This window comes from Bicyclus anynana, chromosome 25 (genome assembly GCF_947172395.1).
Source record: "Bicyclus anynana chromosome 25, ilBicAnyn1.1, whole genome shotgun sequence".
Lineage (NCBI taxonomy): Eukaryota > Metazoa > Arthropoda > Insecta > Lepidoptera > Nymphalidae > Bicyclus > Bicyclus anynana.
The window spans coordinates 3,343,828-3,366,836 of NC_069107.1; the positions used below are offsets into that span (position 1 = coordinate 3,343,828).

Here is a 23,009-nt window from a genome sequence, read left to right on the forward strand (position 1 = left end):
AAGTACGCCTCACGGTTTCACACGCTTAGTTTCCGTGCTTAGTTAAAGTATGGATTATATAAATTTCTCACCTATTTACAGCGCGGACCCTGAACTTGTACTTATGTCCAGGTTGCAAGCCGTCCACTGCGAGGTTGGTCTGAGGGCCATCAGTCTCCCCAGCATTGACCCATCTGCCCGTGGCCTCATCCATACGCTCCACGACATACTTCTCTATAGGCTGACCACCGTCATCAGCTGGTGGGTTCCAGGAGAGCTTCGCACCGTTTGCGTGCACGTCAGATACCTAAACAGAACACAGAAGATTACCTAAACAGAACACAGAAGATTCATATAAATATTTAGTGATTTCTACAGAATTCTAAAAATAAAAGATCAAAAATACTATTCACTAAAAAGCTTGGTTAAAATCAACTGTATCACATTATTTTTTCCTAACAAACAAAGCAAAATGGTTCAAAATTTCAGGTTTTTTTTACCTAAAGTATTATTTTTTTATTTAATTGATACAAACTGGTATTTTAACACTCCTTATTTCATTTTGTATTATTCAAATATGAAATGACAAAAAAGATCATAACCGAAAATTTTACTGTAGTGTACGAAATCATTTATCTTCTATTCAAACGTATTTTAAAGAACATCCGAAAAAAGAAAATAAGACAATTGAATTCATCATCATCATCATTATCTACCGATGAAATGTTAAACATAGGTATCTTAAGGACTTCCAAGCAACGCTATTTAGAGCCGCTTGCATCCACTACCTGCAACCCGCTTGATAACTTCAATTCACTCAGTATTTCAGAAAAAACGTCTATCAATACTTGATGTACACTTAATGAAAAACCAAATAGTAACCAACCTTGAGAGGTCCTCCAGGTGGACTCGGTGCACTCAACACGATGACCTCAACCTCAGCCACATCTTTGCCGTTGGAGTTCTCAGCTGTGATTGTGTATCTTCCGCTATCAGATCTATTGGCAGCCTTGCAGTTCATCTTAGTGTTATAGTCTGTGTGTTGGACCTTCATCTCTCCAGCGGACTTGACTTCTCTTTTGCCGAGGAACCATTTAGTTTCTGGCATTGGTTCACCGGTAACCTATTTTATGAAACGGCTATGAAATAAAATTCTCTCGAATAATGGTAACTAATCATAAATTCTCAAGTTCAAGTCAATTGGGACTAAAAAGAAATGTGTTTTTTTTGTCAAAATTAAAAAAATAGTAGTGCCCTCTCGCCTCACAATAATACTATCCGATCAAAACTGGTCAATATGACAATATCACTAACACAATATCACTATCCAGAGATAAATTTAGAACTTAGTATTGTTATTGGATTTATAACTTATACTATTAGTGTAGCCCTAATTTCTGACTTTATCTCTTGATACAAAATAGCCCAAAGTGATTGCCTTTAAATGTACTCACCTTGACATCGAATCCGAACTTCTGGCCAACCTTGATCTTGATATCAATCAAGTTTGTCCTATCGATCTTAGGTGCAAGGTTTCTAGGCTTGGCCACGATGGGATGGGTACTGTCACTTGGGACACCGGGTCCGGCCTTGTTTACTGCCCTTACACTGTTGGAAAAGATTACACGTGTACAAAACTGTTGCTACAATTATTTATTTGATCTAAAGAAAGAAAGCCACTATTAGTACATAAATGTTAGGATTTTTTTTTTACTTTTTACAGAACCACAGTCCTCAGAGGAGCTAATAAAGGGTATCAAACTAACACTACTATACTATGTGTGACATGTCATAACTTCTAAATTTTATTGACGCAGAATTTAAGTAAATAATGTTAAAGATCTTGTATTTGTAAGAAATCAAATTAATAACAAGTTGATGTCTTACCGGAACTCATAAGTCTGTCCTTCCACCAAATCTGGTACGGTGCAAGTTGTTTTATCTGCTGGCACTTCAAGTGCCTTCTCCCAGTTTCCGAACTTATCCTTCTTCTCCACGATGTAACCCTCAATGGGAGCACCGCCATCTTCTCTGGGCGGTGACCATTTGAGGTCCACGTGGTCTTTGTCCCAGTCTGTGACTGACGGAGTACCTGGTGCACCTAAAGGACACGAAATTTTGACTCTTTATGGCGCAGACGCAAAAACCGGTGGACAATTCAAATTCAAAGTTGCTTATTTGAAGTTGGCTTAGTTACCAGAACATTTTTGAAAATTCAAGTTATGCCTATGTTTATAATGACTTTAATACTAGACTCTCTAGCCATGTTACATATACATTCTCTTTCAATAATCGCTAAAGCTTCAAAAACTACACTGGTTACAGATAAGTGCCGTAATCATCCTATCAATCGATTGAAACCTGTCATTCCCATATATTTGTTATTTTTCAAACGCTAACGCAATTATAGAAAAAGAACCAAAAGGCAGTTCGGAAGACAGAATCTGCTGATTTTCCATCCAATCTATACAATTTTATATCTCTCCTGCTAGGAGGTCTGATGTACTTGCCTTGAACAAAGTATGTCTATTGTTAAAAGAATGTGAAAATTTTATAATGCGCTCAGTACGAGATAATCTCACATTTGTTATTATTGGGGTATAACAGTGCCCTCGAAATAAAAGAATAGAAGGAAGAAAAGAAAGGACAGGGATCAGTCACACAATAAAGGTCTTACCAGGTTCGTCGAAGGGATTCTTGGCGACAATCTTCTCCTCCGATATAAGGGGTTCAGATTCGCCTTCACTATTGACTGCGGATACACGGAACTTGTACTCCTTGCCAGGAGTCAAGCCTGTTACATCGCATCCTGTAAAAATAAAGGAGATGGATTAAAATAGTTATAAGTTTTATATTGGAGAAATTAGCTATGCTTTAATCTGATGTGCAGTAAAAATACTATCCGATTTGAAGTTACTCGTTTGGATACTTGCAAAGGAGGCTTAGCTGGTGTGGTCAAGTAAGTAAATAAGTAGGTATTCTATTTAGAGTGTGAGACGTCTAATTATTTCGTTAAGTTAGGTTTTGTTTAAAATAAACGATTAAAAAATTATTCAAACGGTTTATATTTTTATTTTTGATTTTTTTGCCAAAATAAAGTCACTTTACTTGGAAGTGTCATAAGCTATATTATTTTATATCTGCATTCCTGCTGGATTAAGATCTAAACTGCTGGGTATCTTGTAGTACACTCACTAGGTTCCTCAGACCGGGCACACGGCACCCAGACACCAGTCTCGGTGTCGAGTTTGTCGACCTGGTAGTACTCGATAGGAGTGCCGCCGTCGTCCTTCGGCCTCTTCCATTTGAGCGTCGCACCATCTTTGTGCACGTCTGAGATCTGTAAGAAATTGAGTAATATAGTAACATTTTTGGGTAATATACCTAATCTGGTATTTCTTTAAATCTAAATAAATTTTACTTATAACACAGTTTTCAAGTTTTCAACTGAAATATTCGTATTCGGTTCTCTTTTTCCTGTTTTAGTCAACAAGATTCAAACATTAACAACAATTGCTATATATTTTAGGCCCAGGTACAAATAAAATATATGTATTCATGACAAAACTTCTCAAATTTTGTCCATGTGGTGTTATTCATGGCAAGTGGGACAAAAAATTTACAACTTAAAAGCCTATTTTTTTTCAGAATAGGTAAACTTAACTTAAAATCTACTCTTTGTAGTTCGGACAATAAATATTTGTGCACAAAGTCTGGAAGATGCCTTGGAACAGAAACGTCGCACCACCAAGATTCGCATACATAATCCGACTCTTCATGAATATCACCACGTCATATACAAAGTTTGAGAAGTTTCGTCATGAATATTTATTGTTTTATTTGTACCTGGGCCTAAATAGCAAAGCACACATTTCAAGGAGATTTACAGTATGCTCATGAATAAAATAATGTTTACTTTCTATGCCCAAGGACCATTAGGTACTGTTTTGTGAGCTTTTCTTATTTTTTTAAACAATGTGAAATCTACGTTCAAATAATAAGTAAATAATAATTACCTGCAGTGGTCCCTCAGGTTTGGCAGGCTTGTCTGTGACCACCACGTTGATGGTGACGCTGTCTTTGCCGCTCGAGTTGACGGCGGAGACGGTGTACTCGCCCGAGTCGTCCCTCCTGACGGGACGGATGATCAGCTTCGTGAAGTAGTCGGGACTGTCAATGGTCACCGCCTTGGATGCACGGAGAGGCATGTTCTGATACCTGGAGTACGTGTGATTGGTCAATTGAAATTCATAATAGAAGTAGAGTCTAGTGAAAGGATACAAGATTAAAAAAATTTAACATGTAACAAAACCATAAAATAATGAAAAGAATAGAAGTAAATATCTTTAATAACACATCACACTTCGAATAAGTCAACTCTTGATAAGCGTAGGGGTGAATTCTAAAATCCTACTTATGTGGAAAGACTGGAGCGTCGACATTGCTTAGCGGAAACGGCTCAGAATAGACAGGGAAGCGATAAGTCTTTGGCAGCTACCAATATTTACACCGCCTTCCAATCTTCAAGCTTTGGGATTGTTAACCATACTCTTACAGCGGCACTGCTTGGTCCCAGAGGTTGACAATGACAGTAATAAGTTTCCAGACGAATTTCGTTACAAACAGGTCACTACACATCAAATGAACGAATGCACTCTTTCATGTAAGGGGGAGAAAACAATCACTCACGGGCATTACGACTCGCTCAACTGAACTGATTTCAGTTCCTTAAAGTTCCCCGGTCAGCACGGAAATGTTTTGCATTACTTTGTGCTGACATTATCTATTTTAAAATTCCTTATTGGTTTTTTTTTATTCTTTACAAGTTAGCCCTTACAAGTTAGACTACAATCTCAACTGATGGTAAGTGATGATGCAGTGTAAGATGGAATCGGGCTAACTTGTTAGGAGGAGGATGAAAATCCACACCTCTTTAGGTTTCTACACGGCATCGTACCGGAACGCTAAATCGCTTGGCGGTACGTCTTTGCCGTTAGGGTGGTAACTAGCCACGGCCGAAGCCTCCCACCAGCCAGACCTGGACTAATTAAGAAAATCCCAATCTGCCCAGCCGGGGATCGAACCCAGGACCTCCGTCTTGTAAATCCACCGCGCATACCACTGCGTCACGGAGGCCGTTCTCTTTCTTCTCTTCTAATCATAATAGCCTTAATACCATATACCTCGTATACTAAATCTATACATTCTCACCTCCATTCCACAGCAGGAGCAGGTTCACCAGTGATGGCTGCCTCCAGCTTCAGTGTGGATCCAGCAGACAGTGTCACATCGCGGAGATGTCTCCTGTCGATCTTTGGCGCCAGGAACCGTGGCTTAGCCACGAAGTTCTTGCTGCCTTCGGACGGTTTGCTTTGACCAGCTTTGTTGATGGCAATCACTCGGAACTGGTATTCATTTCCTTCGATCAACCTATAATGTACAAGTACATTAACTAAACTTAACACTCAATAGATTTTTTTCGGATTATATTGTATTTAATGGGACCTGAGCAAATCTTACACAGCAGGCGCAAAATCTCTGTTAGAGTTGAGGCCGAGGGCCAAAAGATGGTTAGACAGAAAGTCTAACGGCGTTTTCAGTGAAATTCAGAACTCGACTCAGAGGGCCGTTGCTATACGTTCTTGACTTGAAGCTGGTAAGGAAGATGGAATATAATATAATGGAGCTAGAAGGGCATTCCTGATTTTAGCAATGCATAATTATGAGATTTGAAGAACCAAAGCGCTTAGTACGTGCTTAGGATGTCCTCTACTTAGCGGTACTTAGCACATTTCCACTGTCTTGACAATAAAAATATATTTTTATAAAAAATAAACTATACCCATTGATCGTAGCGGATGGTGTGGGCGTGTGTGTCTCCACTGCCTTTTCCCAAAGCGGGCTGTATTTGTCCTTCTTCTCGACAATATAGCCAATGATCGGTGACCCGCCGTCCGATATTGGCGGCTCCCATTTGAGGTCCACGTGAGTGGCCGACCAGTCGTCTGGCACTGGAGCTGATGGAGCCTCTGGCACAGCTGTTGACAGAATGAATAGGTTGATTAAAAATGACAACACCATCATTAGCACAAAGCCTAGTTACTTCTATACAAACACTTCTGAAACTCAAGTGTATCAGTAAGCAAATTCCACTGACTCGGCTAGCAGAGTATTGTCTAGGCAGTTCTTTTTAATAAATAGAAAAAAAATACTCACTGAATGGATCTTTGGCAACGATAGAGCCAAATGTTTCCAATGGCTCGGATTCACCTTCCTTGTTCACAGCTTTGACACGGAACTTGTATTCATGACCAGGTATTAAGCCGTCGACCTGAGATATAGGAAACTAATTAACGAGACCAGATTTTAGAAAATTTGTAAGAAAGCTTCAAGAAGAAGACTTGCTTTGCAATAAGAGATTTGACATCGGTCTGAAATACAGGTTTATTTTTTATGCAATTTGGATTTTAAAAGCTTTATTTCTTTACAGTGTTGTGTGATAAATATAAAAAAATAAATTAGTATTATTCTAAATAACTTGCCTCCATTTCAGGCACATTTCCAAGGGTCTTTCCAACTGGAACCCAGGCGCCTGTTTCAGGGTCGTACTTCTCAACCAGGTACGCTTCGATCGGTTCACCGCCATCGTCTTTCGGCCTCTTCCATTTCAGTGTGCACCCATCTTTATGGATATCCGATACTTCTAATGGGCCTTCCGGCTTATCAGGTTTAGCTGCAAAAATCATATTTAGTTTAAAGCAAATTAAAGTCATGCATCATACGTCAAAATTATTGTGAATCTTTGTCATCTTTTGTGCCTATTTCAAATTTAATGTTAATAACAACACTAAGGACAAACTTTAGGCTAAATTTGTCTTTTAGACCTTGTTTAAGTTTCTAAACAACTTATAATATTTGAGAGCCTTGACAGTCCAAATCCGGTCCGGAACGTTGACTTCCAACTTTTCAGTTATGTGCATAATAAGAAATTAAATATCACGTCTCTCAAACGGTAAAGGACAAAATCATGAGGAAACCTGATCCACCTGAGTATTTTCTCAATTCTCTACGTGAGTGAAGTCTGCCAATCCGCTTTGAGTCAGCGTGGACTATTGGCCTAACCTCTCCCATTTTGAAAGGTGACTCGTGCTCAACAGATAATATTTAACTCTGCATTCATACTTACATGTAACTTCAATTTCAAGTTCAGCGGTATCAGATCCATACTTGTTGATGGCTTGGATCTTGTACGTGCCGGCGTCCTTACGTCTAGGACTGGAATGTTGGTACTTGCTCAGGTATGGAACGTTGATCACTGATGAGAAATTAAAACACAAATTATAGATAAAGCTTATATAAATGATAAAGCTGCATAGATTTTGTAGAAGAATACTTAAAAGTGTTTTCGATCCTTCCATTCCAGATAATTTATATTAAGGAAACGAGATAATTATCATTAGAGAAAACTAATTTTTGGCTCATATGCTCGGAAAAACTTCTTTTAATCTGCCAAATCAGCATAAATGAGTAAAAATGGATTTTGCTGACTAGGTAAGTTATTCGAATTTATAACATACGTAATGAAACTCTGTAAAAGATAGTATGGAGGATGGATGGATTGTAGCTTGGCAAATTTGTTCATAACACTCCCGACGGACTGCGCAGGCCGGGAGGCGTGTAGCGATGAATGAAAAATCCACGACTGATGCAACCACTTTCCCGCACGCACGATTTCACACCCGCGCAGTCTTTTCCCGCGTCGCCCGCTTAACATGGGAGTGTCTTAACAACGAACTTGCCAACCTATACCTACATACTGTACCTTTGTGAGACTGTGATAATGTAGGTAATAATCTCTGGATCTACTAATCGGATTTTTAAAAATCTTTCACCCATAGAAAGTCACGTTACTTGCGAGTGTCATGGGCTTTATTTCATACCCGTAAACTCGTGGCAAATACGTGGATACAATCATGGAGCGTCAGCTAGTTTACAAGTACCTAAGCATCCAACCTTAATAAAAAGCGAAAGGTCACTCACGATATCTTAACAATCGCTTGACGTACAAAGTTGAAATTTGACAGGGAGGTTCATATGTAGTAGACCTCCTCTAAGAAAAGATTTTGCGATAGGATAGGACGTCGTAGAGCGGACGAAGTCGCGAGCGTCCGCTAGTATAAGGATAAACTTACATTTGAGCCCATTGCCGCTGCTAACGGATTTTCCGTTCAGCGTCCATGTGACGTCAGGCGCGGGCTCCCCGGTGACCTTGACATCGAGGGAGATCGGCTCGCCTTCTCGGACTTTGATAGGGCGGAGGTTACGGCGGTCGATCTTCGGTGCCACTGCAAGAAAATATAAATGAATGGCAGTTTATCTCTCTTGGTACGAGTTTCAATTAATCATATCAACCGATGGACGTCCACTGCAGAGCATAGGCCTTTTGTTGGGACTTCTAAACATCATGATTCTGAGCCACCTGCATCCAGCGAATACCTGCGACTCGCTTGATGGTACGGATTTGGGTTACCCTATACCCAAAAACGGATCTATAATCTTGGGCAACTGCTAGTCAAATATAAAACTTTCCTAAAAATAAGCTGTTTAAGCTTTAAAATAAATGTATTTATTGTTATAGATCATTCTACTCATTTGGACCTTCAAAAGTGCGGTTAACTAAAAATTGTTGATTCGTTTCACTTACATTTCCTAGGCTTGCAAGTGACAGACTTGCTGGCATCGCTAGGTTCACTTGGTCCGGCTTCGTTGACCGCTTTCACCCTGAACTCATACTCTGTACCCTCGTCCAGGTTCGGCACTGTTGCTTTGTTGTTGTCGTTTGGTCCAACCTGGTTGAACACAACAATCAATCAAAATTTTTGACAACTTACATGGCGCAGTTAGTGATCATGGTTTTAAGCAGAGGTCCTGAAGTCAATTGGCAGCTCCGGTCAATTTAGGATTTTGTGTTTTCTAAATTGGTTCAGGTCTGGTCTGGTAGTAGGAATCGATCCTGACTATTGTGCTCATTGCCATTTGGTAATGGCGGTCTTATTATCGTTTATGTAAGGCGCTGTCAATTTTAGATCAGGTTTTAGCCGCGAGACTTCTTTCGTGGCGCGGAGTATAGTTACCATCCTACCAGCAAATATGTGGCGCCAAGCGCTTTAAGGTATGATGCTGCGTAGAACCGTCAGAGGAACGGGTAGAATAAACCATGGAACTCTTTTAAGTAAACCACTTAAAATCAATCGTTACAAAAAGATGCTAAGCTTACAACATAACATGTTTCTGTCTGATAAATTTGGATTAAATATTCCCTCTCAACTATCGAACAAGGTGTCTAATGAAGATTATTATAACCCAAGGAATAGGTACCAATTTTTCAAGGTTTATAACAAATTTTCAAGATCTTAAAATCAGAAGAGTTGCAAAGCGACTTACCTCACAAGCCTTAACCCATTTGGGAGAACCAACTTCCCTCTTCTCGATGATGTATCCTGTGATGGGGGCACCGCCATCTTTGATCGGTTTCTCCCATTTGAGGTCCACGTGATCTTTGTCCCAGTCCACAACTTCTGGCGTTCCCGGTTTTCCGGGTTCGTCTGGGAATTCAAACAAACAACTCATTATAGCAATAATACTTAATTAAAAAAAAACATTATTTTATTGATTGCAATTACTCAAAATTAAAATTATTCCCGTTACGCTGCTTAAATGGTAAAGATTGCATCAGAGCTGCGTGACGTAAACCCCCTCTTTTATACGGTGGGAGACTTGCCACAGTAGCCAAGTGGGACTTCTGAGGGTTTAGTGGCAGTTTGATACTGTTACTGTCACGTAACGTAAACGCGAATTTCTAAGGAATTGCAACAGCGCCATCTATTGGCACTACTGCACAACTGTTTCAATTCCATATAAAATTTGTGTAAACGTCAACGTGATAGTAACAGTATGAAAATATTGAAACTCCCACTAGGCACACAGTTCTCTTTCTATGATCGCAAACGCTTCGAAAATTAGATAAATGTATGGAAATGACATTTGTTATCGACAGGTCACGTGATCAAGATCTGTCAATCTCATACATTTTTCTAGTTTTCGAAGCGTTTGCGATCGTAGAACGAGAATCGACGCGCCACTTGGCTATAGGGGCTGGCCTTGTAGAAGGCCGTTTGTAAATAGGTTGACAGTGATGTTGATAACTCACCAAATGGATTCTTAGCAATAATAGACTGTTCGCCTTCTAAGGGCTCCGAAGCTCCTTCGTTGTTAACAGCGGAAACCCTAAACTTGTACTCGTGTCCTGGTACCAGGTTTTCTATTTCCGCCTTTGGTTCTTTGGTTTTGAGAGCCGGTAACCATCTTCCGGTCTCCGTGTCCAGTTTTTCGACTAGGTAGTGATCGATGGGCGCACCACCATCGTCCAATGGTGCGTTCCATTTAAGCTGACAGCCTTCTTTGTGTACGTCCGAGATCTGAAAAGAAGTAGGAACTTATTAAACAGCGGAATTATAAATGATAAAGGTGATGATAAGGCAATGGGTTTTGTTGCTAAGAAATTCTGTGTAGCAATTTTCAAGAGTTGGAGTTGGTGATATTATCGCTTCGTTTCTGTCAAGCTAGGTAAACTCGAAGGTTGTATAATTGAAAGAGATAGTCAACTTTTTGAATTGCTACTTTCATGACATCAAAACTGAACAACATAGTTTCAATGGATAATTGGATTGACAATAAGGCCCGTAATAGGCATCCCTTAATATTGAATTTTAAGTTTAGCAACTTCAGATCAAATTGAGATGTTTATTTATACGGTGCGGAATTTAACGCTGCAGAGTTGAGTAACGCTTAACTGTACGGGCCCATAATATATTTCTCAATAGCTTTGAGAGCTATAGACCGGTAAAGTTTGCAGCCGATGGACTATTAACGATATTAATTATGAGATTAGCTTTTTGCTTAGTTGAAGGGTATGAATATTTTTTTTGTACTTTGGATTTGCAATCAGTCGTTAGAACATAAGCAGGTGATATGTGCGACTTTGGGTCGGTTTCTGACAGAACATCCAATGAATATTTAGGTAATATGACTAATGTTCTTTTAAAAGTAATATTTACCTTCAATGGTCCTTCTGGCTTAGCAGGCACGTCAAGGACAATAATCTGTATGGTGGCCTCATCCTTGCCGCTGCTGTTCTCAGCCTTCAACACATAAGTGCCGCTGTGTTTGCGCGACGCGATCACCACTGACAGCTTCGTCCTGTAGTCTTCCACGTCCACGGAGAGGTCATCACGAGTGGACAGACGCTCTTTGTTTTGGAACCTGGATGGAGAAACAGGATAAGGGATTGTTGAAATATGATTATGTAAATCAGTCATGCACAGTAGGCAATTTATTTCTGGTCGTCCATTTTGGCTTTGGATGTATTGGCAAGAAGAAGACAGTGCGTTTGTGTCTATAAACTATCTGCAACTTGCTTGTTGATACTCCTTATCCCTTACATGCCTTTATCCAAAGCCAAAAGGACTGTCCAAAGTAGCAAGTCTTGTTTCCTTAGACAACTAACTTAACTAACTTTTTTAAATCTTTTCAGACATATTCTAAGACTAGCAATTGAAAATTTGTTCAGAGTTCAGTGTGCTGCATTGTGCTACAAATCAAATCAAAAGTATATTTATTGCGAATTCTAGTTAAAGTCAGTTAATGCTTAATTCAGTAACGCCTAGTTCTACTTTTTTGCAATGTCATAGTATTAATAAGTAAAAGCAGAACTATCGTATATTTGTGGAGATCACCCCCAAACGTAAATTAAAGAAGTTATAGGTATTACATAAAGTATAACTAAACCAATGAATAAAAACGATGAACATAATATACTTACCAAGTCTTTGTCGGTGGAGGTTCACCGGTGACCTTGATATCCAACCTGATGTTCTGTCCAGCCTTCAGCGTGAGGTCGCGCATGTTTGTCCTGTCGATCTTAGGCGCAGCTGACAAAAAAATATTATTCTGTTAATTGAAATTATTAAAAGCTAATGAACTAAAAACTCATAATGCTTCTATAAAGTATTAATTACATTTTGGTATTCTTGATTGAAATTTGTAATTAAACATGACGTTATACAATAAAAGTATTCATTTTACCAAAGTACTTCAGTTTGTTTTTGTAACTGTAGAGTAGATATATATATTTTAAAATATCTTTTGCATATCTATATTTGGTCCCGCGGACGTATGTCGATCAATGTAAACCGGGATGATTCGGTCCCGCGAACGTTCACGTGGCGACTACTTTCGTTTTCATGCAAGGCCTTTTATATCGGTACGGTAATAAATATAAACTTACCAAACCTATCCTTAGCAAGCAGATTCTCGGATGCTGTGGAAGGTTTGCCCGGGCCGGCCTTGTTGACTGCCTTCACTCGGAACTGGTAAGTCTTTCCTTCGATTAAGTCTGGAATTTTGGCTTCTGTTTTGTTTCCGGGGACCTGTGACACGGAGTAAGAAATTATTGCAATCATCATTACCAGCATAATATTAACAGCCTTCTATAAAGTCAGCTCTCTTTAGTTATTTTAAATTTTTAAATATTATGGAACTTAGATCCACCACACGGTTTGGCGGATGCGATGATAATTGTTAAACTCTTTTATGATCACTTCTTTCTCTTGGTCATTGTCTTCACTGCTGAAGGTCGTGGCGACATATCATTGTCCTTGTTGCGTTCTGCACTATTTTTTCCACTTATTCTTGTGTTTGATCCTCTGCTTTTTCTGATAGCAGTTATAAGTGGAAGGTAAGGCTCGTGAGTGACTTTACTAGGTCCAACCAGCGGTGCACGGTTGTTTGCTCCTTCACATTGTCCACCACTATACGTTTGTCAAAGTTATTGGGAAGGCGGCGGTCTTTATAATCAAACTCGGTATTCTGTGGTAACAAATAGCTGAGTGCCTAGTGCCAACTATTTCATTATGTATTTTGTAGAATAATAAATAAATAAAATAAACAATGACCCTGCCAGGAAGATGCCTGTTGACTCTTTATCAAAGTTACCTATCGTAATAGATAACTCAGTAATATAAATTCAGGAAACACTAACTTCAGAATACAAGTACCTACTCGTAGAATTCTAGACCCTAGAATTGCGTACGGGTAAAGAAAACGCTAAACGTTCTGTACGAATACTAGGACTAGGAACACGATGAAATGGGAATTTTGTACAACCTTTTGTGTTGAGTGTATTGTTGAACCTTGTGCGTTGTTGAACCAGTGGTTGCAGTAAGGAGAATGAGATAAGACTTTGAATTGTACCTTATGTAACACTCACCTCAGCAGCTTTCACCCATTTGCCGGTGTCGCGGTCTTTCTTTTCCACGATATACGCTGTGATAGGAGCGCCTCCATCGTTTGCGGGCTTCTCCCATTTGAGGTCCACGTGATCCGCACTCCAGTCCTTGAACTCTGGCTTGCCTGGTGCGTCTGGTTCGCCTATGGGCAAAACGAAAACTCAGAAAGAAAATTGGAGTATTTTGTTAAAAAATAAGATTGCAACAGAATGTTGGTTAGACTGTTATATGGACTATTTGTTGAGCGTAATGTATTCCTTAATTTATTTTAGTTACAAATTGGATGGAGGTTTTAGTCATGTACGTAAATTCTGTAAAGTTACAGCGCTGTGACGTCGCTCGTTTCGATTGCAACATTGTAAGTGACGAAAATGTACATCCTATAAACATAAAGTTCAAATTCGAATACGACGTGTTATCGGCGGAAAATTCGTCGACGAGTGTAAATTAGCGGAATAACATCCTTTTTTATAAAACAATACAAAACCGGAAAGGTTTTGATCAGCGAAATATAAATAAATAAATTTAAAAAACAATGTATTTGATTTCTTCTATTACTTGTCTTAACCCTCAATCAGTGTCATAGACAATTAGTTTGAGAGATCATACAACTCACCATAAGGATTCTTGGCTGTTGTGGCTGTCTCAGTCACCAGTGGTTCACTCTCACCCTCAGGGTTGACAGCTTTAACTCTGAACATGTAGTCTTTTCCTTCGTTCAGGCCTGTGACGTCAGCTTCTGGTGTTTTAGTGGTGCACACTGGCACCCATCTGCCAGATTCTGTGTCCATTCGCTCAACGACGTAGCTTTCGATTGGTTCACCGCCGTCGTCTTCTGGCGGCTCCCATTTAAGCTTGCAGCCGTCGGCTTTGACGTCCGATACCTTTTGACAAAGAGTAAAAATTAGGATTTTTTTTTAATTTTCTTTTCTTTTTAAATACAATCAGCCCTGTTTTATTTGCATTCTAGGTATATGGAGAAAATATTCAAACTGTAAACATTTTAGATAAGCAATTTGAGCTGACCTATATAATCAATGTTACTCTTTCATAATAAAGATTTTAATTAAATTGTTTATTTTAATCTAATAAAATATTTAAAAAATGTATCTAACCTTCAATGGTCCTTTCGGTTTGGATGGCTTGCTTACAACCGTGATTTCGATCTCAACCGAATCGGTACCAGAGTCATTCTTCGCTGTCACGACATACTTTCCACCGTCTTCCTTTGTTAGCTTCTGGAGATTGAACGACGTATGGTAGTCCACATTCTCAATCTTCAACCTCTCATCGCTCTTGAGTGTCTTCTCCTTGAAGGTCCAAGTGATGGTAGGTTCAGGTTCACCCTTAACATCAGCCTCCAACTTGAGGAGTTGACCGACTTTGATTTTGCGATTTTGCAAGTTCTTGCGGTCGATTTTAGGTGCCACTATAAGAATAAGATTTGGAGGTTATAATTTAGCTTTTACGACTTAATTTTTGTACATTTTTTTTACATAATTGTGACTCCTTAAAACTGCGTTACATAACATGCGCAAACTAAACTTCATTTAGGGTTAGTGTATTCAATTTATGACTTCATAATTCACCCTCAGGTTATCGAATCGAATCAAGTTCCAGTTCATAATTTGCAAATGCTACTCTCTACACATCGCTAGCGATTTACGAGCGCTTGACGTCTGCCTACACATTGGCCAACTCATCAGTATCTTTATTATCTTTTTTTTTTAATATTTTTATTCACGGAGTAGTAGTTAATAGTTGCAACTCATTTTATTACAATAAACTAATACGTGTTTGACGTCCGCGGACGTGTCTGTCGGTAAGTAGTGCTAGTATAAGATACAATTCAATAATCACTTACGGAATCTAGGTTTGGCAGTAACAGATTTGCTGGGCTCAGAGGGTTCACTCTGCCCGGCCTTGTTGAGGGCAATCACGCGGAACTGGTACTCGTGTCCTTCATCCACGTCTGTCACGCGGCCTGTGGGACGATCTCCAGTGGTACGCAGGCAATCTTGCCATGTCCTATTTGTGAACAGAATAAACACGCTTAAGAGTTTTCGTTAAATCAATATCAGCCAAACTTGTTGCCTGCTCTTTGTGGTAACATTTCTACTTATCTTACACTAGCGGACGCTGGTGAATTGTCTGCCCTTAGACCTTTTTTAACACTGTCGTAAAATCCTGCCAAAATTTTACATCAAGTGGTTTCGATATTTCATGATGGTCTTTTATATGTTTTGATTTAGAAATTACATATACATGATTTATTAAACTAAAAGTTAATCTGCCTCGCTGGTCAAGTGGTTAGGTTGTGACTTTGAATCATGGTCGACTATGATATAGGTCTTTCTTCTAGGAAATTCTCAGTGATTGCCTGAGAGTATGGAAGTTGATGGTATTAGGTACACCCATTTACCTAGAAGGGAACGTTAAACAATCGATTTCGATCATTTTCTTTAAGAGTGACAGTTACGAAGTTAAAAACAGATTATTAGATTAGATCAAGGAAGCAATCAAGTAAATCTAGATACAAATCCTATCATTGTCTAAAGTTTATAATACAACATACCTTTCTCCCCTTTCCTTCTTCTGGATGATGTAACCAGTGATGGGAGCACCACCATCGTCCTTTGGCGGTGACCACTCAAGTTCAACGAAGTCCTTATCCCAGTTGCGTGGATCTGGACGTCCAGGTTTACCGGGCTCATCTAGACAAGACAGTAAATTAAAATATCACAACAATAATTAAAAAGTTAGTTCTTAGATTAGATTCTTATTCTGAATCCCCTAATAGTAGGTGAATTGGCAAATGCCTTGACTTACCGAAGGGATTCTTAGCAATAATAGGCTTCTCAGTCTCCAATTCCTCAGACTCTCCCTCCTTGTTGACAGCCTTCACGCGGAATTTGTAAGGCTTGCCTTCTGACAAGCCTGTCACGTTCGCCTTTGTATCTTTGGCCGTGCCGCACGGTATCCATTGACCTTGAAATTGAAAGGTCTTATGTAGAAAATACCGATCTACCTTCATATAGAATTTAATTTTGTCATGTCTCTTTAATTTTGTAATGTAGGTACTGTTTAGATGAAAACGTTGTCGGCACGATTATATTTATGTCCAATATTTTTACGTGGTCTACAAAACATTTTGAAAGCATAATTATATAATAACTTGTCCATTGTTCGAAAAAACACTTACCAGTTAGCGGATCAAGTTTTTCAATCTCGTAATATTCGATAGGTGATCCACCATCGTCTTCTGGCTTCTTCCAAGACAATGAGCAGCCGTTCTTTGTTACATCCGCTACTTCTAATGGACCCTTAGGTTTGGATGGTTTACCTGAAATTATGAGATTGGTTTTAAGTATAACCATATACCATCGCTTCATTACCAGAAAATATACAAAGTTTTTTGTAATGTACTATTGCTGCTTGATTTAAAATTAAAAAAATATTTAGCGTTCTATATGTCATGTATATAGGAAGAACTGTGAATATTTTCTTTGATAAAGTTACTAAATGAAATTTACGAACTTCATAAAATTTATTTGTAATATTAAAAAAGTTTACCAAGTATGGTGATCTCTACTTCAGCTTCGTCTTCACCGACTTCATTCTTGGCCTTGATCACATATTTGCCAGTATTGGCTCGTTTGCTCTTAGTCATCAGGAACTTGGTGTTATAGTCCACGTTGATGATCTCCAGGTTCTCCCGGTTGCTCAACTCCTGGCCCTGGAAGTGCCATGTGACCTTGGCGGGAGGCTCTCCGAAGACCTTGATGTCCAGGGAGACTGGCAGACCAGCTTTGACCGTAATCGGGTTGAGATTTGTACGGTCGATCCTTGGTTTCACTGTTGATAAGCAGACACTCATTTTATGATTTACTGTGTGCAAGGTTAGGGAGACCTACCAGGGTCAGTTGAAAAATAAATTTTATTCATCTGTTAAAAGTTTTTAATTGTAGTTTTTTATAAGATTTTACCTGATGTTAATTGTTTAAGACGTCAAGAATATTTTGTCGTATATAATACAATTACGCACTGCAAGAATAATATGGAACAGGTACCCGTCCAGCTTCCGTATTCCCCGCCCAACTAGAATACGAATCTTCCTATAATGCTAGTCACTCTTGACGTCTTCTTCATAATACCAAGTTCTTTATACTATAGAATCATTTATGCATTTAAGCGCTTGCTTAAAAATAAAGGAATAACTTAAAAATCATATATGAGATACTTACAGAATCTAGGCTTAGCTGTATGCCAGTTGGTGTTCTCTGAAGGTTCAGATTGGCCAGCCTTATTGATGGCGCGCACTCTGAACTGATACTGGTTGCCTTCCTCCAGCTTCGGTACTGTGCCTTGGCAGACGTTGCCGTGAACTTCGGCAGCCTGTTGAACAAGTCAAATTCTTATGGTCACAAATTAGATACATAGTGAAAGTCAAAACATTCTGTATTTAATGAATTTTTTTAAAATATTCATGATTTAAAGTGTATATTATAATCATCATTTTTACTATTTTATCGGCTCACTACCGGACCAGTCTTCCTTCCTTAGTTAAAGATATCGAGCATAAATCCACCGCGTTACTCCTATACGGAGTGGATTGCTTAGGGTGTCAATACCGGACCCTGTAATATCACTACCAGATGTTAACGATTATGGCCGGATCCGACGACTTAAACATCTCTCCGATATCAGAGATTTTCTTGAAAGGAAATCCCAATAGTAAAAGTCCCGACTATAAACTTTAACCAGATCTCGTGATCGGAAGCCATTAGGGCTGAAATAAAATCGGCGAAAATTGAACCTGAGGTTAAGACAAAATACAACAATAGTATCAAAGCAAAGCAAAGAAAGCTACACTTACCTTCACAAACTCTCCTCTATCTCTATCCATAACTTCAATAACGTATCCCTGAATCGGAGCTCCGTTATCTCTAATAGGTGGCTCCCATTTAAGTTTGACGGACTTCTCGTCCCAGTCCACGATGTCAGGCAGGCCAGGTGGTGCTGGCACGTCATACGGGTTCTTGGCAAGGATACCATGGTCTGTGTCCAGAGGTTCTGACTCTCCTTCTTCGTTAAGAGCCTTTACACGGAATTGGTATGTGCGACCTGGTTCCAAACCTGTGAAGTACAAGTACTTTATAAGTACATTTATCAAATTGGTTTTGATATGTCACGCTTTTGAATATCATTGAATCATTTAGATTTCTTCATTGTTTTTCGATCGACATTTTGTGCAAAACAATGGAAAGTCGTTTTTTAGGTTTCATTAACGGAGATTTATTTACAAGAAGAATTTTTTATCACTTTTCAAGTCAGCAGAAACATCCTTCTTATTATTTCATCTTATTTTACTATAATGTAATCTGAAACTTACCAGTAACAGTAGCTTCGGTGACATCGGGATCGATGGTGCCCGCTGGAGTCCATTTTCCAGTGAGCGTATCCATCTTCTCCACAACAAATGCGCTAAGTGGGAGTCCACCAGTATGCTTGGGCTTCTTCCACGCAAGTTTGACATGTTCTGCATGGACGTCCGACACTTCCAGTGGTCCCTCGGGTTTACCAGGCTTATCTGAAATAATAAATGCGTTGTAAAAACAATGACATTGATATCAGACATTTGTAAATAAAAAATTAAATATAAATAAAAGATAGAGAGAATAGCTTTACCAGGTAGACAATATCTATGATATTGTGCAATAGGAGTATAGTAAATAATTGAAGAAAACTAATCTGTCAATACAAGTTTCTGCAATAGGTACATGAATGGCTTCCATCATTGCATCCAGAACAGGCAAACAAAATAAAATACCAATGTTAAAAATAAAAGTAAACTCACCGAGAACAGTGATCTCCACCGTAGCCTCGTCAACTCCGGAGTCGTTCTCAGCCTTCAATGTATAAATGCCGGTGTTCTTCCATGAAGACTCGAATATTTGCAGTTTAGTGTTGTAATCCTCGTTTTCTAATTTGATGCCCGGGCCGTTCTCGACGATCTGCAAAAATAATTACTAGATTATTATGACTCTTTCGTATAATCCTCTACAGAGTCAAGCCTCTCTCCTTATTGAATTTTGGATCGACTTTGCTGCTCAATAAGCAAATATGAGTATTTCATATATAATTTTACAACTAAAGAAGAACTTATTTTATGCATGGCAAGGTTTTAAAGTGAGTCAGTAGTTGTTTCAAGGAAAAGAAGATTGAAAAGAAGCAGGCAAGGAATTGAAAAGAAGCATTAGGGAATTTCATGATGAACTCTTACAATGAGATAGAGGAATGGAAAGAAACGAATGACAAGAACTTTTTGGTATGAATGTTTTTGATACACATATTTGTCAGCATTTTGCAAAAATAACAATATTTGACGTTTTCAATTAGTATTAAGTTTTAATAATTTCAACTTTGCGATACCTTATTGGCAAAGGTCCAAGTCTTGGTCGGTGGAGGTTCACCCTTAATGTCAACATCGAGTTTGATCGTCGTTCCGGCTCTGACTCGAACTGCGACCATCTTGTCGCGGTTGATATGCGGTTTCACTGTAGACAAAACAGAAGAAAATTCGTTATTTTAATAAAATAGACATAATTTTCAAGCACGTTAGAAATGTCACGTTTGGCTATTTTTAACGACTCTAGTGCCGGTTTGAAAGGCAGTATGAGGATAGGAAAAAGACCCTTAGAGGGTTCTTCATAGAATTCTTCACAACATAAACGCATAGTCAAACGACGAATAGATACTAATCTGAAGATCAAGCAATGATAACTTCTTTTAATATCTAAAACTCAGCACTGTGTATTGTACATGTTTGCAATTCAACATAACAGCTGAGCTGTACACCTATTCTGTTTGATGATACAGACATACATTATCAAATTCTCTTCTAAATTTATAAATGTTTTCTTTCTTTCTACTACTCGATTGCTTGTTTGTCTATGCCTTTTTGGAGTTTGTGGATACATAATTAAATAACCTTGTTGTGCAAGGAAAGGTGGAGGGAACTAGGCCACGCGGAAGGTCACCCATGCGATGGACCGACCAGATTAAATCTGCTATAGGCGGTCCCTTGCATGAATTTACACGACTCACTACACACAGGGAGAAGATTCGAATGCTCGTCCTGAAGACCACAATCGTTCTTAATTATATAATGATATATTTATTTTGCTATCATCCGCGAAAAGTCGACGAACCCATGCGACAACGTCACCCAGGTCCGACAAAATACTCTCTACGTACGTTTCACCCCGAAACCGGAGCATCCTCAGGAGATGACTCTACAACGTGCAAAACGTTGTAGAGTCAACATCTCTGGCTGGGTGACGTTGTCGCATGGGTTCGTCGACTTTTCGCGGATGATAGCAAAATAAATAAATCATTATATAATCATGATGAATTTCCGCAAAGTAACGCCTGCTTCTATCCAACACAATCGTTCTGTCAAGAGCGCAGCGACAAAGAATAATTAAATAACTTACAGAATCTAGCTTTAGCAACGTGCGGTTGAGTAGCATCGCCAGGTTCTCCAGGACCGGCCTTGTTCACAGCGCGCACTCGGAACTGGTATGTGTTGCCTTCTCTCAATTCTGGTACTTGGGCTTTGCATTCGGGTGTCTGAAATAATACATTGATAAAAATTAATCTATGATTAAGTTTGGATCATCAGGATCTCTTGCATTTCTTTTGTATATTAGGTTCGGGGTGAGCATGGTTCTATTTTATGATTATTAGTTTATAATTATAGTCCAACTATAGAACTATGTTTCACTACTTATAGGGTTGGGGATTTTGACCTTTGTGCTTCTACTCCGTTGCGGATGTTTCAGTTTGTGATCAGTGTAATCATTTTTCAGATGTCAATGATAAAGATCAGGCGTTAATGATTAAAATTGGTCAACCTTTTTGAAAGACATTCACTGATGGATGTCAAAGTAAAAAATATTATATTCCACAAAAATTCATTTTGAATCCTCAAATAACAACTTTTACATTATTATGAATGAAAGTTGTTATAGTGAACAACAAAACCGCAAAGATCTCAACAGCCATAACAACAACAAGGTCATAAGAGATTCATAATAATAAATTGGATCGTGGTAATTATTTTTTTGTTGTTCTAACTGGAATTAAATAACTTTTCAAATATCAATGAGATGAAGTCGGATATGAAAAGAATAATGGACGCACTACGAGGTATAGTATTAAGGTATGGTATTTAAGAAATTAAATATCACGTGTCTCAAACGGTGAAGGAAAACATCGTGAGGAAACCTGCACGCCAGAGAATTTCTTAATTCTCTGCGTGTGTGAAGTCTGCCAATCCACATTGCGCCAGCGTGGTGGACTATTGGCCTAATCCCTCTCATTCTGAGAGGAGACTCAAGCTCAGCAGTGAGCCGTATATGGGTTGATAACGAAGTATATTGCTCTATACATAAGTACTAAGTCTTACCGTGGTAACAAGCGCTTCTTGCCAATGTCCAAACTTCTCCTTCTTCTCAATGATGTAGCCAGTGATGGGCGCTCCGCCCGTGTTCTTAGGCGCCTCCCATTTGAGGTCCACACGATCCACGTCCCAGTCCTCAAGGGTAGGTACGGATGGTTTGCCAGGGATATCTATTGAAAATAGTATTATTTATTAGTTAATAAGCTATACAGTAAATACTATCCACACAAAAGTGAAAATAGCAAAACCCATAATAATTGATTTACCACAACAATTTTTCGACAAAGTCCTAGATTTCAGGGAGAAAACAATTGCGCTAAACGGTGGGTCTAGGTGGCACCATAGTCGTAATACATTAAAAAAATATCATTGGTAAACCCCTTTTACTCAACTTTTTAAGAGGAGATCGATGCCTTGTACATAATAAAGGGTGCACTGTTTTAAATGTATACTATATGGGGAATCTATAGTCTATACTCTATTTTTCGATCACAAAAATTCCACCATTGTCATTATTATTTCTTAAAGAGACGAGATGAAATTTCTTAGCATTCCATAGATTCACCGTGCGGTTGCCATCGCGTGGCAGAGAGAAAAATCCCGTGCAGATCTCCGGACTTGTGACCGATGGTGTAGGGTTAAGAACGTCCTTGACAGTTAACTACCACTCCCTTTTTCTGCTAGTGTTGTTCTCCCTGCCTAGCCAAATTTAGTAAGATCCTACAAGAGCAGCTTTGGATCCCCTAATAATGTATTAATTTGTGTGAATTTCTAATTCTAATATATTTTCTTCCTGGAGAGAGAAGTTACCACTGTCAACTTTTTGCTCTGGTCTGAAAAAGTCGTAGATTCGAGTATGCGTGACCAGTGGCCATTATTAAGAAATAAGATTGAGAATTTCAATGATTTACCATAGGGATTCTTAGCCACAATAGAATGTTCTGTCTTCAGCGGTTCAGACTCTCCCTCGTCATTGACAGCCCTGACTCTGAACTCGTATTCTTCTCCCTCTTGCAAGCCCTTGATGTCCATCTCCGTGTCATCAGTCTTGCCGACCGGCACCCATCTGCCTGTCGCTTTGTTGAGCTTCTCGACTACGTAACCGGTCACTGGTTTGCCTGAAACAATTGTAACTGTATGCAACACAGTTCAGGTAATAATTACCTAGTATATGCAGCTTCGCCGTTTCTCATCAGGTGAGCATTGGCTCTTAGGCAAAT

At 39.0% G+C, this 23,009-nt stretch overlaps 1 protein-coding gene across 26 annotated transcripts in view; it reads right to left on the bottom strand.

Moving 5' to 3' along the window:
- The window catches only part of LOC112055922 (twitchin), a 170,366-nt gene that overhangs the window by 51,649 nt on the left and 95,708 nt on the right, over nucleotides 1-23,009 (bottom strand). For all 26 annotated transcript variants that reach the window (XM_052889242.1, XM_052889267.1, XM_052889266.1 and 23 more), the window contains 35 exons: nucleotides 22,701-22,907; nucleotides 21,796-21,959; nucleotides 20,822-20,957; nucleotides 19,758-19,882; nucleotides 19,183-19,339; nucleotides 18,718-18,915; nucleotides 18,202-18,461; nucleotides 17,570-17,720; nucleotides 16,899-17,180; nucleotides 16,528-16,668; nucleotides 16,155-16,313; nucleotides 15,901-16,039; nucleotides 15,190-15,353; nucleotides 14,441-14,754; nucleotides 13,942-14,209; nucleotides 13,307-13,467; nucleotides 12,326-12,467; nucleotides 11,861-11,969; nucleotides 11,097-11,301; nucleotides 10,190-10,457; nucleotides 9,424-9,584; nucleotides 8,684-8,828; nucleotides 8,172-8,324; nucleotides 7,166-7,294; nucleotides 6,522-6,712; nucleotides 6,196-6,310; nucleotides 5,822-6,017; nucleotides 5,191-5,409; nucleotides 3,996-4,197; nucleotides 3,175-3,319; nucleotides 2,657-2,788; nucleotides 1,867-2,080; nucleotides 1,434-1,587; nucleotides 866-1,102; nucleotides 72-286 (listed from right to left, as the gene is read on the bottom strand). In XM_052889242.1, coding sequence (XP_052745202.1) covers nucleotides 72-286; nucleotides 866-1,102; nucleotides 1,434-1,587; nucleotides 1,867-2,080; nucleotides 2,657-2,788; nucleotides 3,175-3,319; nucleotides 3,996-4,197; nucleotides 5,191-5,409; nucleotides 5,822-6,017; nucleotides 6,196-6,310; nucleotides 6,522-6,712; nucleotides 7,166-7,294; nucleotides 8,172-8,324; nucleotides 8,684-8,828; nucleotides 9,424-9,584; nucleotides 10,190-10,457; nucleotides 11,097-11,301; nucleotides 11,861-11,969; nucleotides 12,326-12,467; nucleotides 13,307-13,467; nucleotides 13,942-14,209; nucleotides 14,441-14,754; nucleotides 15,190-15,353; nucleotides 15,901-16,039; nucleotides 16,155-16,313; nucleotides 16,528-16,668; nucleotides 16,899-17,180; nucleotides 17,570-17,720; nucleotides 18,202-18,461; nucleotides 18,718-18,915; nucleotides 19,183-19,339; nucleotides 19,758-19,882; nucleotides 20,822-20,957; nucleotides 21,796-21,959; nucleotides 22,701-22,907 — 6,358 coding nt within the window. The remainder of the gene's footprint in view (nucleotides 1-71; nucleotides 287-865; nucleotides 1,103-1,433; nucleotides 1,588-1,866; nucleotides 2,081-2,656; nucleotides 2,789-3,174; nucleotides 3,320-3,995; nucleotides 4,198-5,190; nucleotides 5,410-5,821; nucleotides 6,018-6,195; nucleotides 6,311-6,521; nucleotides 6,713-7,165; nucleotides 7,295-8,171; nucleotides 8,325-8,683; nucleotides 8,829-9,423; nucleotides 9,585-10,189; nucleotides 10,458-11,096; nucleotides 11,302-11,860; nucleotides 11,970-12,325; nucleotides 12,468-13,306; nucleotides 13,468-13,941; nucleotides 14,210-14,440; nucleotides 14,755-15,189; nucleotides 15,354-15,900; nucleotides 16,040-16,154; nucleotides 16,314-16,527; nucleotides 16,669-16,898; nucleotides 17,181-17,569; nucleotides 17,721-18,201; nucleotides 18,462-18,717; nucleotides 18,916-19,182; nucleotides 19,340-19,757; nucleotides 19,883-20,821; nucleotides 20,958-21,795; nucleotides 21,960-22,700; nucleotides 22,908-23,009) is intronic.